This window comes from Trifolium pratense, linkage group LG6, assembly GCF_020283565.1.
Source record: "Trifolium pratense cultivar HEN17-A07 linkage group LG6, ARS_RC_1.1, whole genome shotgun sequence".
Lineage (NCBI taxonomy): Eukaryota > Viridiplantae > Streptophyta > Magnoliopsida > Fabales > Fabaceae > Trifolium > Trifolium pratense.
In genome coordinates, this window is record NC_060064.1 from 15268401 (window position 1) to 15282106 (window position 13706).

At 31.3% G+C, this 13706-nt stretch overlaps 3 protein-coding genes across 4 annotated transcripts; 1 reads left to right on the forward strand and 2 right to left on the reverse strand.

Annotated features, from left to right (window-relative positions):
* Positions 1–1851: 1851 nt before the first annotated feature.
* On the forward strand, positions 1852–7272 carry LOC123892865. 2 transcript variants are annotated; one of them, XM_045942747.1, is made up of 2 exons: positions 1852–2191; positions 5727–7272. In XM_045942747.1, the coding sequence occupies exon 1, from the start codon at positions 2026–2028 to the stop codon at positions 2170–2172; it is 147 nt and encodes a 48-aa protein (XP_045798703.1). In that variant the 5' UTR covers positions 1852–2025; the 3' UTR covers positions 2173–2191; positions 5727–7272. The 2 variants fall into 2 exon arrangements, with proteins under 2 accessions (XP_045798703.1, XP_045798702.1); XM_045942746.1 differs by lacking the exon at positions 5727–7272 and adding an exon at positions 5268–5713.
* Positions 7273–7987: 715 nt separating this feature from the next.
* Positions 7988–10049, reverse strand: LOC123891796. Its single transcript, XM_045941684.1, has 5 exons — positions 9986–10049; positions 8746–9369; positions 8389–8479; positions 8254–8298; positions 7988–8126 (listed from the first exon to the last, which is right to left on the reverse strand). Exons 1-4 carry the CDS (start codon positions 10047–10049, stop codon positions 8280–8282), a joined length of 798 nt encoding a protein of 265 aa, XP_045797640.1. The 3' UTR covers positions 7988–8126; positions 8254–8279.
* A 337-nt stretch (positions 10050–10386) lies between these two features.
* On the reverse strand, positions 10387–11624 carry LOC123891797. Its single transcript, XM_045941685.1, has 3 exons — positions 11577–11624; positions 10752–10857; positions 10387–10634 (listed from the first exon to the last, which is right to left on the reverse strand). The coding sequence occupies exons 1-3, from the start codon at positions 11622–11624 to the stop codon at positions 10387–10389; spliced, it is 402 nt and encodes a 133-aa protein (XP_045797641.1).
* Positions 11625–13706: the final 2082 nt, after the last annotated feature.

The following is a 13706-nucleotide window of genomic DNA, read 5'->3' on the forward strand; positions in this document are numbered from 1 at the left end:
TTGTTGGGTTATTGATTTGTTGTTATATACTAATGTATTTTCAAATATATGGTGGATAGAGAAGTTTTTCGAAATGTATAAACACATATTTACATCAATATATTATATTTAGATAATTATTATTATTATTATTATTATTATTATTGTTATTATTATTATTATAATTTTGATAATAATTATTATTTCAACTTATACAAATAATTTTTCTGCGTTATAATGTAAAATAGCGCATAAAATCCGTGCAACGCACGGGTAAAAGTCTAGTGACAATGTTAATTTTATTTATTTAGAAAATGCTATGAATTTAACCAATAAGGAGCAAACAAATTTGTATTCAACTGGTTTGACTTAATCGTTATAGGAGTTGGAGTTTTACGTTTCAAACTATGATAAAAGAGAAAAATATTAATATATCTAATTACTAAAAAAAAAATCTAACTAGTTATAAGAAACAAAAAGGGGTCAGTCCGTCATTGAGTCCCCTATTTTACTTCACAAAAACAACGAGAAACATAAACTTTTCAATCTAGTTAATGAAAGAGATTAAGACCATCTTTAAGAAGATGCTTAAGGTATGAAATAGATGTTGATCTTCTAATAATAATTGTTGCCAACAACAAAGAATCAATTTCAAAAAATAAATTGAGACACTCCACATTGAGAGCTAACTTGATCTGAAGAAGTGTATGAATTTCAACATAAATGCATTGCTACTTCCCATGTTGCAATAGAAACTTTTAATGGATTTTTCTTTTAGGTCATAGATTAGGCATCCACAAGTTGATTTATGACAACCCAACCGTGCAACCCATCCACATTAAGTTTATAGGCACACTATTTAGAGGAGGTTCCTAATATACCTAATTTTCATTGGCAACACGATCAATGTACTCAAAAGGATGGTAAATATCATAAGTAATAGAGCTCATGTTTATATATCAAGTATAAGATGTGAAAAAATTGATGAGTTACTATCCTTCCAAAGAACATTTAAAGCAACTCCAAAGAAAATTGACCATTTTCGAGGGATATGGTCAACTACTTCTTTGATGAGATTCTAATCAACACAAACATGATGACCAAGAATTTGCAAGTTTTATAATTTCGTGTTTTTATTTATGTAATTTTAGGGCGGGATCTAAAAATTATCCAACGTATTGCGGAGCCTTCGAATTTTAAAAGATATTCATACAATACAACAATAAAGGGACCATCGATGAATTAATTTAAGTAGTAAGAGCTTCAAACCCCTTAATCAAATTGTCAATAGTTCGATCTTAAACAGACATGGATCTAGACAGGTACAAGTAGGGCGTGGGTCTGTCCCTCCCTCTTGTTCATTACACATCAACACAAAAGATTGGTCTCTCAAAAGTAGTGACAAATAGAAGCAAATTAGTCAAGCATTATAACCTTTTCTACAAGTTTAATGACCAAAATTTCACTCTTTAAGATATACAAGTAGAGAATTCTAAATTCAATCTCTAGTCTTTGTATATATTGCAACATTCTGAATAAAAAATTAATATAAACTAGAATGTTATATTTTATAGGACCAAAGTATATTAATCTCAAATTTATCGGTTTAATTTGGTTTATATATTGAACTACGACAATACGCAATCAATCATTCACACATCATTTTACATAACAAGTACTTACGTATAAGTTTACCTACACTATTTTTATAGTAAAAGATAAAATGTTTTTATATATTTATTTTTTTTCAACAAAAGTTTTTATATATTTATTATCTCTTAAAAAAAAAAAAAGCTGATTTATTATTGGTTTGGTTTACAAGGGTAGGGTTACCTTACTAAAATCACCCAAAAAAAGAAAAAACAATTTTGATAGAAAGTTTCCTTGAATAAATTAATTGAGCATAACATAACCCACGCAACTAACTACTTTCCTTCTAAGAAGCTCTTGTTCTTCAATAATGTGTACCCTTCAATTTCAACTTCAACCCATCATCAATCAATTTCCACATATTCTTTGAAACCCTTCCAATTCATCTCTCTCTCTATGGCAATGGCACTTAACGCTGCTATCTATATCGTTAAGATGACTTGGATAGCTCTCAGTGGTTGGATCACTTCTTGCTTAACTATTGCTGATGAATTCGCTACTTCTCTTCGTTCTGGTGATATTGGTCCTTTTCATGTTGGTTGATTCTATTTCCCTTTTCTGGGTATGCTCCAAGTTTTTTAATTTACAACTACCCTTCAATCTACACTTCTTTTTATGTATTGGGTTGTTGTGATTAGTGTGTTTCAGGGTGAAATTTTTGTTTTTTAGTTAGTGGGTGATGGGTTTGTTATTTGGGGTTTCCTTAAAATTGAGGAATTAGGTTTGGTAAATTGTTTAAGGTTGTCTGTTATAGCTTTTTAGGTTACTTGTTATTAAAAGGGTTTACTCATAAATTCAATTACAATCATAATCCTTTGATTCTCAGCTCTTAACTTGTTAGTAGTTCATATTTGATTAGATGATGGAGTTATGTAAATTGGCAATTTAAATTGATTCATGGATATCATAAGAGTGGTGATTTACTATGTTTATTCATTTTTATGTTATTTAGTTTGTTAAATATGTACACTTTGAGGTGTTAGCACAGTGGTAAGAGTTTAGGTTCGTAACTTCAAGATATTGAATTCAAATTGCCTCGGATATAGTTGTAAAATGGTGTGTCACTTTAATTATATTTTGGTGTAGTAGCTGCATTGAGTTAGACCATGAGCTATCATAAATATTGTTTTCTGTATATTATGTTTAGCTTTGAGGGTAAGTTCTGCAAGTGTTCTTTTTTAGTTCTGTAAGTTAAATAGTCATGTAAAAGGAAAGAAACACGGTTAAATTGATATTTGAAGAATGCCAATGCTACATAGACTATATGTATGAGTCAAGATGTATTACACAAGATCCCACTTGGGGTTGGTGTAGTGGTGTTGACTTGGGTCCTTGGAGTATGCTCCTCCAAGGTCTCAGGTTCGATTCCCCCTGGTGCCAATTTTGGTGGGCTAAGTCCATACAGAGCAAAAAAACTCTGGCTTTAAATGGGGCCTCGCAAGTGGGCGGTGGGATTGGTCCCCTTGGATTAGTCGGCCTAAGGCCGGATACCAAGTTTAAAAAAAAAAGATGAATTACGCAAGACATTGTTATGTTGATATCAAATTTGTACCACAAAGTAGAGAATGATTAGTGCCCCAAACTATGTTGTTTCTAGATCAATAGGAACTAGACAGAAGGCACTTTGAAAAACCCCTATCTTATGCGATACCATTAACACAGCCATTTCAAGAAAGGGAACCTGATTATTGTAACCCCTTTATTAATATCTTAACAGCATGTATTCTATAAACTTAAGCTATATGAAACACAGATACCAACACCGCAAACACAACATTGATACTAATACGTAGACACCGATAGTAATTTTTAAAAATGGAAGGGATTGAATGTAATTAATGTGTCATAGTCGTGTTGGTGTTAGACACTTGACATACCTTCAATCAGTGGTGTCATTGCTTACATAGACTATAAGTCAAGATGAATTACACAAGACACTGTTCTGTCAATATCAGATTTGTGCCACACAGTAGAGAATGAGAAAGATATAATGCCTCTAATAGTGAATTTAGTGTTTGTTTGAGTATTGAATTGTTGTAATATTGTATTTGTTTGAGTAGCAATATCAGTTTGTTTGAACATGACAAACTGGCAGATCACCTTAGACCATTTACAATGGTATGAAAAAAGGGTGTTGAATGTGTGTTTCAACAGTTGAAACCATTGGAGGGTACCTGTTGAAAGCTTGCTGGCAGAGGGAGAAGATGAATTCTTTCAACATGTTGAATCTGACACGAGGGGGACGCGTGGCAATTTTTCCTTGGCCAAGACTGGCGCGTGTGAAACACGCGCGGACAGTGAGAGTGGTCTGCAGATTACGCGAAGAGAGAAACAGACTTTGGATAAAGGCAGCCACGTGGCTGCTGCTGATTGGTCCGGTGGATTTTTATGATTTTTATCCTTTGAACTCAATTATTTCATTGAAAATTAATTTTTAAATTTTTAATTTTTATACCAAAATTCGTGATTTTTTTTTCTCTACAAATAGAGACTTGGTTCATTTCATTTGGACACAGAAAAAAAAATCAAATTTTTCACTATCTTAATCTATTATTAACTTTCTAATTAGTCATTCTTTTGAAGTTTTAATCTTTTTTTTAGTGAAATGGATCCCAACAATTCTTCTAATTATCCCAACAATTCTCAAAATCCCAACAATTCTCAAAATCCTAACAATTATCAAAACTCCAACAGTTATCAAAACCCCAACAATTATCAAAATCCCAACAATTATCAAAATTCAAATCATTTTAAGTTAATTTGTATCGTATTAATTATGTAACTTGTGTGTTGTATTGCATTTTAAGTTAATTTGTATCGTATTAATTACGTTATTTGTATGATGTATTGCATTTTAAATTAAGAAAATAAAAAAAAAATTTAAATAAATTTTGTTAAGTGTATTATTTTAATTTAATTTTAATCGATAATTATAATGTTATTTAATCATAAAAACAAAAAATAAAATTTAAATAAGAATATGAAATAGAAAGTGGTGGGGTAGAGAAAGTGGTGGGGTATGGTGTTGAATATAAAAACCATTGGAGAGGGTAAAAGTTGAATGTGTGTTGAATGATTAGGTGGAAGAAAGAGAAAATGATGTGGAGTGAAAAAGTGGGTGTTGAATATTTTTTGGTGTTGAAACCATTGTGGGTAGTCTTATCTGAAATTTTAAGACTGGGATCCAATTGGAGCTTTACATGATTTAGTAACATTTTACAACAGACATTCTAAATAACATATCTTTTGAAATGCTTTTATATTTAGTAGTTAGTGGTAGCCAATACATGACTTTAACCATTTTCATGTTATCTTATGGAGTTTCTAATTATGACAGTCATTACATTTCAAACATTGCTTTTTACATGGTCCTACCAAGGTAAATGTGGATACTGCACAACATTGTCATTTTTGTCATAAAGATTAGACAATATTTTTCCTTTGCATTTATGCCTAACCAACCACAACACTGTTTCTAAACAAAGGCGAAAGGCCATTTTAGGGTATACAGACAAGTAGGGTAATAAACTGTTGCTTGCAATTTCAGTTCAGCTAAATGAATAATGAATACTCTTTATGTCTTCACTTTCAACTGAGCTATTTGTCTAGTCAACATGATAATTTTCATTTTTTATTAGGAAGAGGATGAGGATCCATAACAGTAACTTCATATATTGAGGCTCTTATAGTAGCTGGCACATTTCACTCAAATCATATTAACGTTTTTCTGGTGTATCTTTTATGTTTAGCAATTTGACTGGTGTGATTATGTTGCACTATGAAGCACGAATACGCGTCGGTGTCTGACACCGACACGACACAGACACTTATAATTACATTGAATTGTGTCATTTTCTCAAATTATTATCGGTGTCGATATGTCAGTGTCTGTGCCGTGTCTGGTATCCGTGTCCATGCTTCATAGTTTGGCATGCATGATGTAATTGTAACTTTGATTGACTGCCCTAATGTCTTGCATCTTCTATAGATTGAAAATATTACAGTTTCTCTAATTTTGTTTTTAGAATTTAAAGTTTGATTTCTAATATTGTCTTGATGCTATGCATGCAACGATGCACATGTTTAATCTTGTCTAGAATAGTGAAGACCAGATGCTAAATGCTGCTATTCTCTGACAAAAAGAGGACCAGGCATCTACATTTGTTCCCTTGAAAACAATGTCCTTTTGCTTTTGAGAATGAAGTGAGAACTTAGGTAACAATAGCTCAATTCTGTGTGTATATTGATTGGAACTACATGAATAAATTAGTGAAACAACCAACAAAATCAAATATGAGAACAATTCTTCGGTTTTGGTTGCGATCTTCGATTTTGTGATCTTGCTATCCCCTTTTAATTCTACAAAATTAATTGAGTAGTATCCTTCAATTTTGGTTGTGATTTTAGGTTTTGCGATCTTATTATCCTCTTTCGACCTGAAGCAAACTCGCAATTCCGACAACCTTGCTATCAGTGCATAGTTCTTAAAATCTAATATTTTGAAATTAAAATCATAGGGTATCCTTACCTATGATGCATTCTTGAAAACCTTTTATATTTTGGCATCTTACACTTTTACTTTCTTGGGAGAGGATTAGTCCTATTTTAAAATTACCTTTCAAGAACACTTTCTGCATACACTTTTCTTTTGATGCAAGTGCTGTTAGCATAATTACAGGTCCCCTTTTTTCTTGTCACTCCTGAGTCTTTTAGTAGATCAATGAACAAAGTTAATTGGAGGAATGAAATGAGATGCAACAATCAGTTTCTGTTCAAATTAAGGGAATATAATTGATACAGCTTTTGTTGGATATCATAATTTCATGAAGCAAACTTTATGAAAGAGGCCATCACATAATACAGAAAAAAAAATACTAATTGTGAAATTGTTAATATTCTCATATCATTGGTCATTGTTATCTGTCATATCTTCTATTGCCACATTATCATACCAAACCTCTACTAACCTGTATTGTCTGTCTCAAGGCCAAGGGTCCCTATTTTCCACTGTTAATCTTAGCACAATATACTCTGTCTTTGAAATATCTCCATGAATCAACATATCAACATATCAACTAAAACTATCGATAACACCCTATACTCGATGAGCAATAAGCAGCATACATGACTGCACTTTTGTTGAGTATATGGAAGCATAGAAATTTAAAGCTTTGGTATGATGTATTAGAGATGAGTTCTCCAGTTGTAGATCGAGCAATTAGGTTGATTGAGGATTGGAACAATGCGCGCAGAGCAGCAAGGATACTCGGGTTGACAACAACAGTGCTCCTAAAGTAATTAAGTCTTTTGACGGATCAATATAAGCTTTTATTCGATGGCAGAAATCGGCGACATTGAGATATAAGTGTAACATTAATACGTAATTTCATCTCAACGCAATCGAGTGGGCATTGAAATTTGTATTCGTGACGACGAAGGTCGGTCTGTACTTTTAATGATGTACCGACATGTATTTTGAATGAAATACTATATAGTGTCCTTTTGTAACATTTTTTGGGGACTAGAGATATTGTTGTAATTAAAAAGTATGTCATGATAATTTAATTTTTATTGAGAAGACGTTTGTAACAAATATCATAATTATCATAATTTGATTAATAAAAATTAATGGATTTTAATTTATTTATTAAAAAATATATGTACATATTGACTATCATGATAATTGAAAATTAATACAATTATGCAGATAATTTTTCAAAAATAGAATGTGATTTATTTAAAAATTCTCACAAAAAATAAAAATAGCTTTTTAGCTTTAGATTTTATAGGATACACAGGTTTAACGTTCAATACCCATAAATATAAAAAAAGTAAAGTGACATCAAATGATTAATTGTTTGTTACGGATTAAAAAAATAGTGATTTTGATGTAAAATAATTTAGAGATTAGTTTTTAGAGATTTTTAAAAAAGTTGAATTTACTTTGTGTTTGTTTATTATAATAAAAATCAATTTTTTAAATAAAATAATATTTAGTTTGTTTGGATACAACTTATAAAAGTGATTTTTTTAATTACAAATAACTTTCTTATTTTAACATTTCTTTTCGCTCTCCTCTAAAAAAAATCTATTATTTTATAAGCTACTCTCAGTAACTTCTCATTTTTAGCTGTTTTCTGATTATTTTTAGCTTCAGATTATTTTAAAAATCTATAACAAACAAATGCAAAACAATTAAAAGTGATTATTTTTATAAAAAATGTGATTTTTTTTTCTTCTAAAATAAGCTATAACAAACGGGCTCTAAATCTTGAACAATGTAAGTGATAAAATTATGGAATATGGGACATAAATAAAATAAAATTATCCTACAAAGTAAAGTAACCTTAATTATCTGCATAGTTCCAACTGAAAATTCAAGATTGCATTAATTTAAGCAAACTTTCAAAATATCAAAGCATATGTTCATTAATTAACACTCATTAATTAACACTCTATGCCTTTATGTCCAACACTGTTCTAAGCATTTGTTCAACCTGCAGGCAAGATAAACAATCAAAATTAGTTACTATTTTTAAAATTATTCATTCATCTATGTAGTAAAAACTAAAGACCTATGTAGTAGAATCATAACAATACATATAATATAAGTAAAGAACATACCTAAGTTAATGATGATCAAAGAATGATCAAAGTCCATGAAAAAATCTTTAAGACCAATAAAATAGTAGTGTTAGAACCTAGAAATATTGTTACACAGAAGCAAAATTTTAAGAGGGGAACCAAATAGTTTCTTACCCTATATCTTTTATTTCAGGTATGTTTTGAAGATTAAAATCATCAATATTAAAATCTAAGATGGGTTCCTCACGATAGTTATCTTGTACATCTGTCAAAAATGGAGATGAACTATTAAAATTAGTTACATTTGTATATAAAGGGCCAGTTTGGATTTGACTTATTTTTTAGCTTATGAAAATAGATTATACAAATAAATAAACTTTTATAATAATACATTAAAGTGTATTATTTGTATAAACTATTTGGCATAAGTTCAAAAATAAGTCGATCCAAACTGGCCCATCATATAACTAAGAAATTGGTAGAAAAACATTTTAATCCAATGCACACATTGACAAAAGTTAGAGGACATACCAGAAAGAAAATAATCAAGATCAACCATATTTGAAAGGCTAAGTATTCTTGAAAGTGATCCATTAGAAGAAGAATTTGGAAGATTCGGCCCTGCTTCATTCATCGGATATGAGTTAGACTCGACACCAGTGATTGGCGTAGCTGAAGCATTGCCAACATTTGGGTTGGCCGCGTTGACATTTCCATCGGCACCAAACATGTGAGGAGAAATTGAATATGCAGGTTCTGATACGGTCATCCCCCCGTTACTTCCTTGTTGTAAACCGAAGTTTGAGTTCGGACTATAAAGTGTAACCGGAATATCTCCATGATGATGATTCGCCGTTTGAGTACTAAAACTAGATGATGATGATTCGCCGTTTGAGTACTGCCTATAAGGCATGGTTGGAATATTTCCATGAACAGACATATCAACCGTACCAAATGATGATTCGCCGTTTGAGTTCTGACTATAAGGCATGGTTGGAAGATTTCCATGAGCAAACATATCAACCATACCAAACGATGATCCGCTGTAATTAAACACATTAGATAATCTTGATTCCACACCATGTTGCATATTGTTTGGGTTCAAACCTTCTGCAGTTTGTGCAGAGACATAATAGCATGCTGGATTCTCAGATACTATAAAATAAAATGACATTCATGAGTCAGAATACATAAAATATTGGAATTGAACTTTCAATATCAAGCTTAGAATAACAAATATTGCAATTATAATTTTAATCCTTTCAACATTTTGTTAGGTTTTTCCTATTTTTTGTTTTTTTGCCTTCCACGTGAGTCAATTTTGAGTCACAAATGAGTTGTTGTGGATTGCTATTTTTGGGAAAAAAACATGCTGAGTTGGTCCACTTCTTTTCTCACTTATCCCATAATCTGATGCACATTTCCTATATAGTAACTGAATAGTTCTTAAATTCAGCCCGCAAAAGTGCAACACGTTTTAAGACTTGTGATGGGGAGGCTCTATAAATTGAAAGCATTCACTCTGTTTCGTGGTCACCAAAACCTACTTTCTCTCCAGAAAATTACACCATCGAGTTTTAGTTAGAAAATGCTTGGAATAGCGAAATAGAACAGTTGCAGCATCAGCAAGGAGCTTGATTCTAACATAGCAATGGCTGGAGTTGTTCAATCTGCAAATTTCTCTGATTTTAAGTGTGACATCCCTGAGTTAAGCGGTGAGAATTATAAGATCTGGAGGGCCATTAACTCAGGGAAGATGTTATAATTGCACCGCTTAACTCGGGGATGCCACACTTAAAATCAGAGAAATTTGCAGATTGAACAACTCCGGCCATTGCTATATTAGAATCAAGCTCCTGGTGATGCAACTGTTCTGTTTCGCTATTCCAAATCTTTTCTAACTCAAACTTGATGATGTAATTTTATGAAGAGAGAAAGTAGGTTTTTGTGACCATGAAACAGAGTGAATACGTTCTCTCAATTTATAGAGTCTTGCCCATCACAAAGTCTTGAAACGTGTTGCATCAGAATATGGGATAAGTGTGAAAAGGAGTGGACCAACTCAACATGTTTTTTTTCCCAAGAATAGCAATCCACAACAACTCATTTGTGACTCAAAATTGACTCACGTAGGCAAAAAAAAAAAAAAAAAAAAGGAAAAAACTAACACATTTATGGAGGTATAAACTTACTAATGGGGGTATTTGTTCCATTAGAATAGGGCAGTGATGATGAAGCAACATGATATTGAAATCCATTAGAGGTAGGTAGTGATGCAACTTTAGTTTGTTGTTCTAAGTCCATTAATTGCTTTTGTTTCTCTAGCAATTTGTTGAATTCATCTATTTGTTGCTTCAATGCCAATCTTGTATAATAAGCTTTGAAGAATTCAGGATTTTGTTCTTCAAGCCTTTGCCAAACTAAAAAGATGAGTAATATTAAGAACAAAATGTTAACAATCTATGCTTTATTAAGAATAAAATGTCAAGAATTAAATCAAATGAGTAATATTACAAGGTAAGAAAAATCTTGATTACCTGTTTTGGTGAATTCAGGTCCTATTTTTGCTTCATTTTGTAGTGTGGTCACTATTTCTTTTGGGGTCATATACAGTTGTATGCATCGTTCTATGAGATTATGCACCTGTAATTAAAATCAAGATAGCAAATAGCAATTAGTAGGTACCTTAACAAGCAAGGTAGTTAAAATCAAGATTTTGTTGAGAATAATTAAAAGTTAGTTAAAATTGAGTTAGTTTGGTTGTTGCAAAAGCTGTTACTTGCTTTACAAGCAAAACAGAATTAGTTAGTGTGTAGGTTAGTTAGTTGAGTTAACTGCTATGTTAATAAGTAAGTAACCATAGTTGGTTAATGCTAACTCATTGGTTTTGTGTATAAAAGCCATACTACACCATTGTAAAGAACATATTTCAATTGATCATTAATAAAATCACCCCTTTCTCTCATTCTTTCTCACAATTTGTTCAATTACATTCATCCATTCATTGTTCATAGTTCTAACAGATTTTACGCTAAAAATTACCAAATTACATATCCCAAAGCAATGTTAACAACACACTTTCTAACACACTTTTCAACACACTCTTTCTAATTGGTTGAAATTCAAAGTAATCCACAAAATCGTGTAGGTCCCGCATAAATTTAGTGAGACCCATATGAAATTCAACCAATTAGAAATAGTGTGTTGAAAATAGTGCGTTAAAAGGTGTGTTTCTAGCACAATTCATGATCCCAAATGTCCTAATCATGAGATCAATATAAATATATTACATTTTTCTCAAAATCCTAACTCCTTAATAAACTAATTAATATACCTTAATGACATATAAATAAATTAATTACCAGCTTAACATCTTGAAGTGTAACTTGCTTCACGGATTGCTTTGCCATATCGCTAATTTCAAAGATTGAGTTAACAATTAACTGAAGACATAAATAAAATAGGGGACAAGTTAAAATCTAGCAAAACTTGAAATCAAGATGCAAAACAGAAGAAACAAGTTAATTTGAAGAAAACACTACGATTTGAATAAAGTTTTTTTTAAAAAAAAGCTCATGCATTGAATATATGGTCAAATCAGGGCCGACTCAATATATTACTCGACTTAAAGTGAATTAACAATAAAACTTTTTTAAGGTTGATCATAAAACTATTTTAGTAAATTACTACTAATATAGTTTGCTGAAGTGCGTGTCCCCGTGAGCATAGTTCCTAGGTATATTGCATGCAATATGCAGGATCGAAGTTCGAATTCTGGCACTCCTGAGATTTTAGCCACTAAATAGTTACTTGATTAAAAAGTAAAAACTAAAAAGCTAAACCAAACCTAAGCCAAATATTATTTTTTAACCAATATTATGTTTATAATACAATATAATAATAATAATGATAGATTTACACATATAAATCATCAAACCTAAACCAAACATATGACCTATTGTTATTGTTTCGTTCTCTTCTCACAACATGAAGAGTAAACATGTAGCAATCAATACTTTAATTATTTATTTATTTTTTAACAGCAAAATTTTATTAACACTAGAAACAAATAAGATGATGAGACCGGAAGAAAAAGGACACAAACAAGTAAAGAAAAACAAATTGGTTTATTTATTTTGTTCATGTTACAACAAATACAATGATGAATCAATGAATAACACAATAAAAAGAAACCAAACAATAAAACAACCATTCAAAACACAGTATAAACAGTAATACCGCTAAAGAGAACCAAACACCACACCAGGTGGGCAGGTGCCAATAACTGAAAGTGAAACAAAAAAGGAAAGAGAGTGAACCGGTATATTTTATCTGCCTATTTTTTCCTCTCCTCTTTTCTAAATATTTAAAATTTATTTATTTATTTATACCGTAGTGAATTGGGCCTTAAACCCTTTTTGTACAAAAAAAAAAAAAACAACAGATTTTCCTATATTTATGTATATTTATCTTATTTTTGTTATATTTTTCTATAATTTTTTTTATTGACTGTAATTTCTATAATTTTTTTTTATCAAAATGATGATTTTCTTCTTTCTATTTTGCTTATATATTTCTCTCAACAAACTATAATTTGATTTTTGTAATTCAAACTGTCTTCATGGTCGTTTAGCGATAAGATCTTGGCATAGCCAGACCCAGTCGTGCTTTCTGGCTTAACTGGGAATGTTGGCTTAGCGAGTTTATCGGTCTCTAGTTTTGTTTTTTACAGTTATAAAAGTTAGTTAGTTTGTTGTATTACAGCTGTTAGCTGTTATTTTTGTTTGTTACAGTGATCATTAGGGGTTTGTTAGCTTACTTGTCACACAAGTTACCGTTCATTGTATTGTACTTTTCACCTATAAAAGGTATTTTTGTGATTAATAAAATTATATGATTTTTCCCTTAATTGATTTTCATGTTGCTTTCACATTCATAATTCAGTTTCACTTCTTCATCATTGTTCACAGTGATCAAGGCTTAACCCCAATATAAGCTAAGCTTTGTTAAATGTTAATGTATAAAAACATTTTATTGAAATGCACACATTGACCTACAGAAACATAAGTCCGAGAACATATATACCAAAATCCATAGGAAAAAGATCAGACACATTTGGAAAGCTAAATTTTCTAGACAAAAGCCCCTCCCAAAGTGAAAGTATTCATTTGGAGAATGTGTCGAGGTTTATGTGATAATGGCATTCATTGTCCTTCAAATTGTGTGGTGTGTAACGAGAATTACAAAGATAGTATTCATATTTTATTTAATTGTCCTTTGTCAGTCCAGGTATGGCGATCTTCTGGTTTATGGTCTGAAATTGACGCGACTGTGAGCAACACCGCAAGCGGTGCTATTTTTCTGTTGTTGCAGCAGTTAGATGAATGCAGAGTTGCCCGTTTTGCTGTGACGAATTGGAGCATATGGAAACACCGGAACCTGAAACTGCGGCAGGAGGTTACAGAGAACAGTGCACAGATCACAGATTGAGC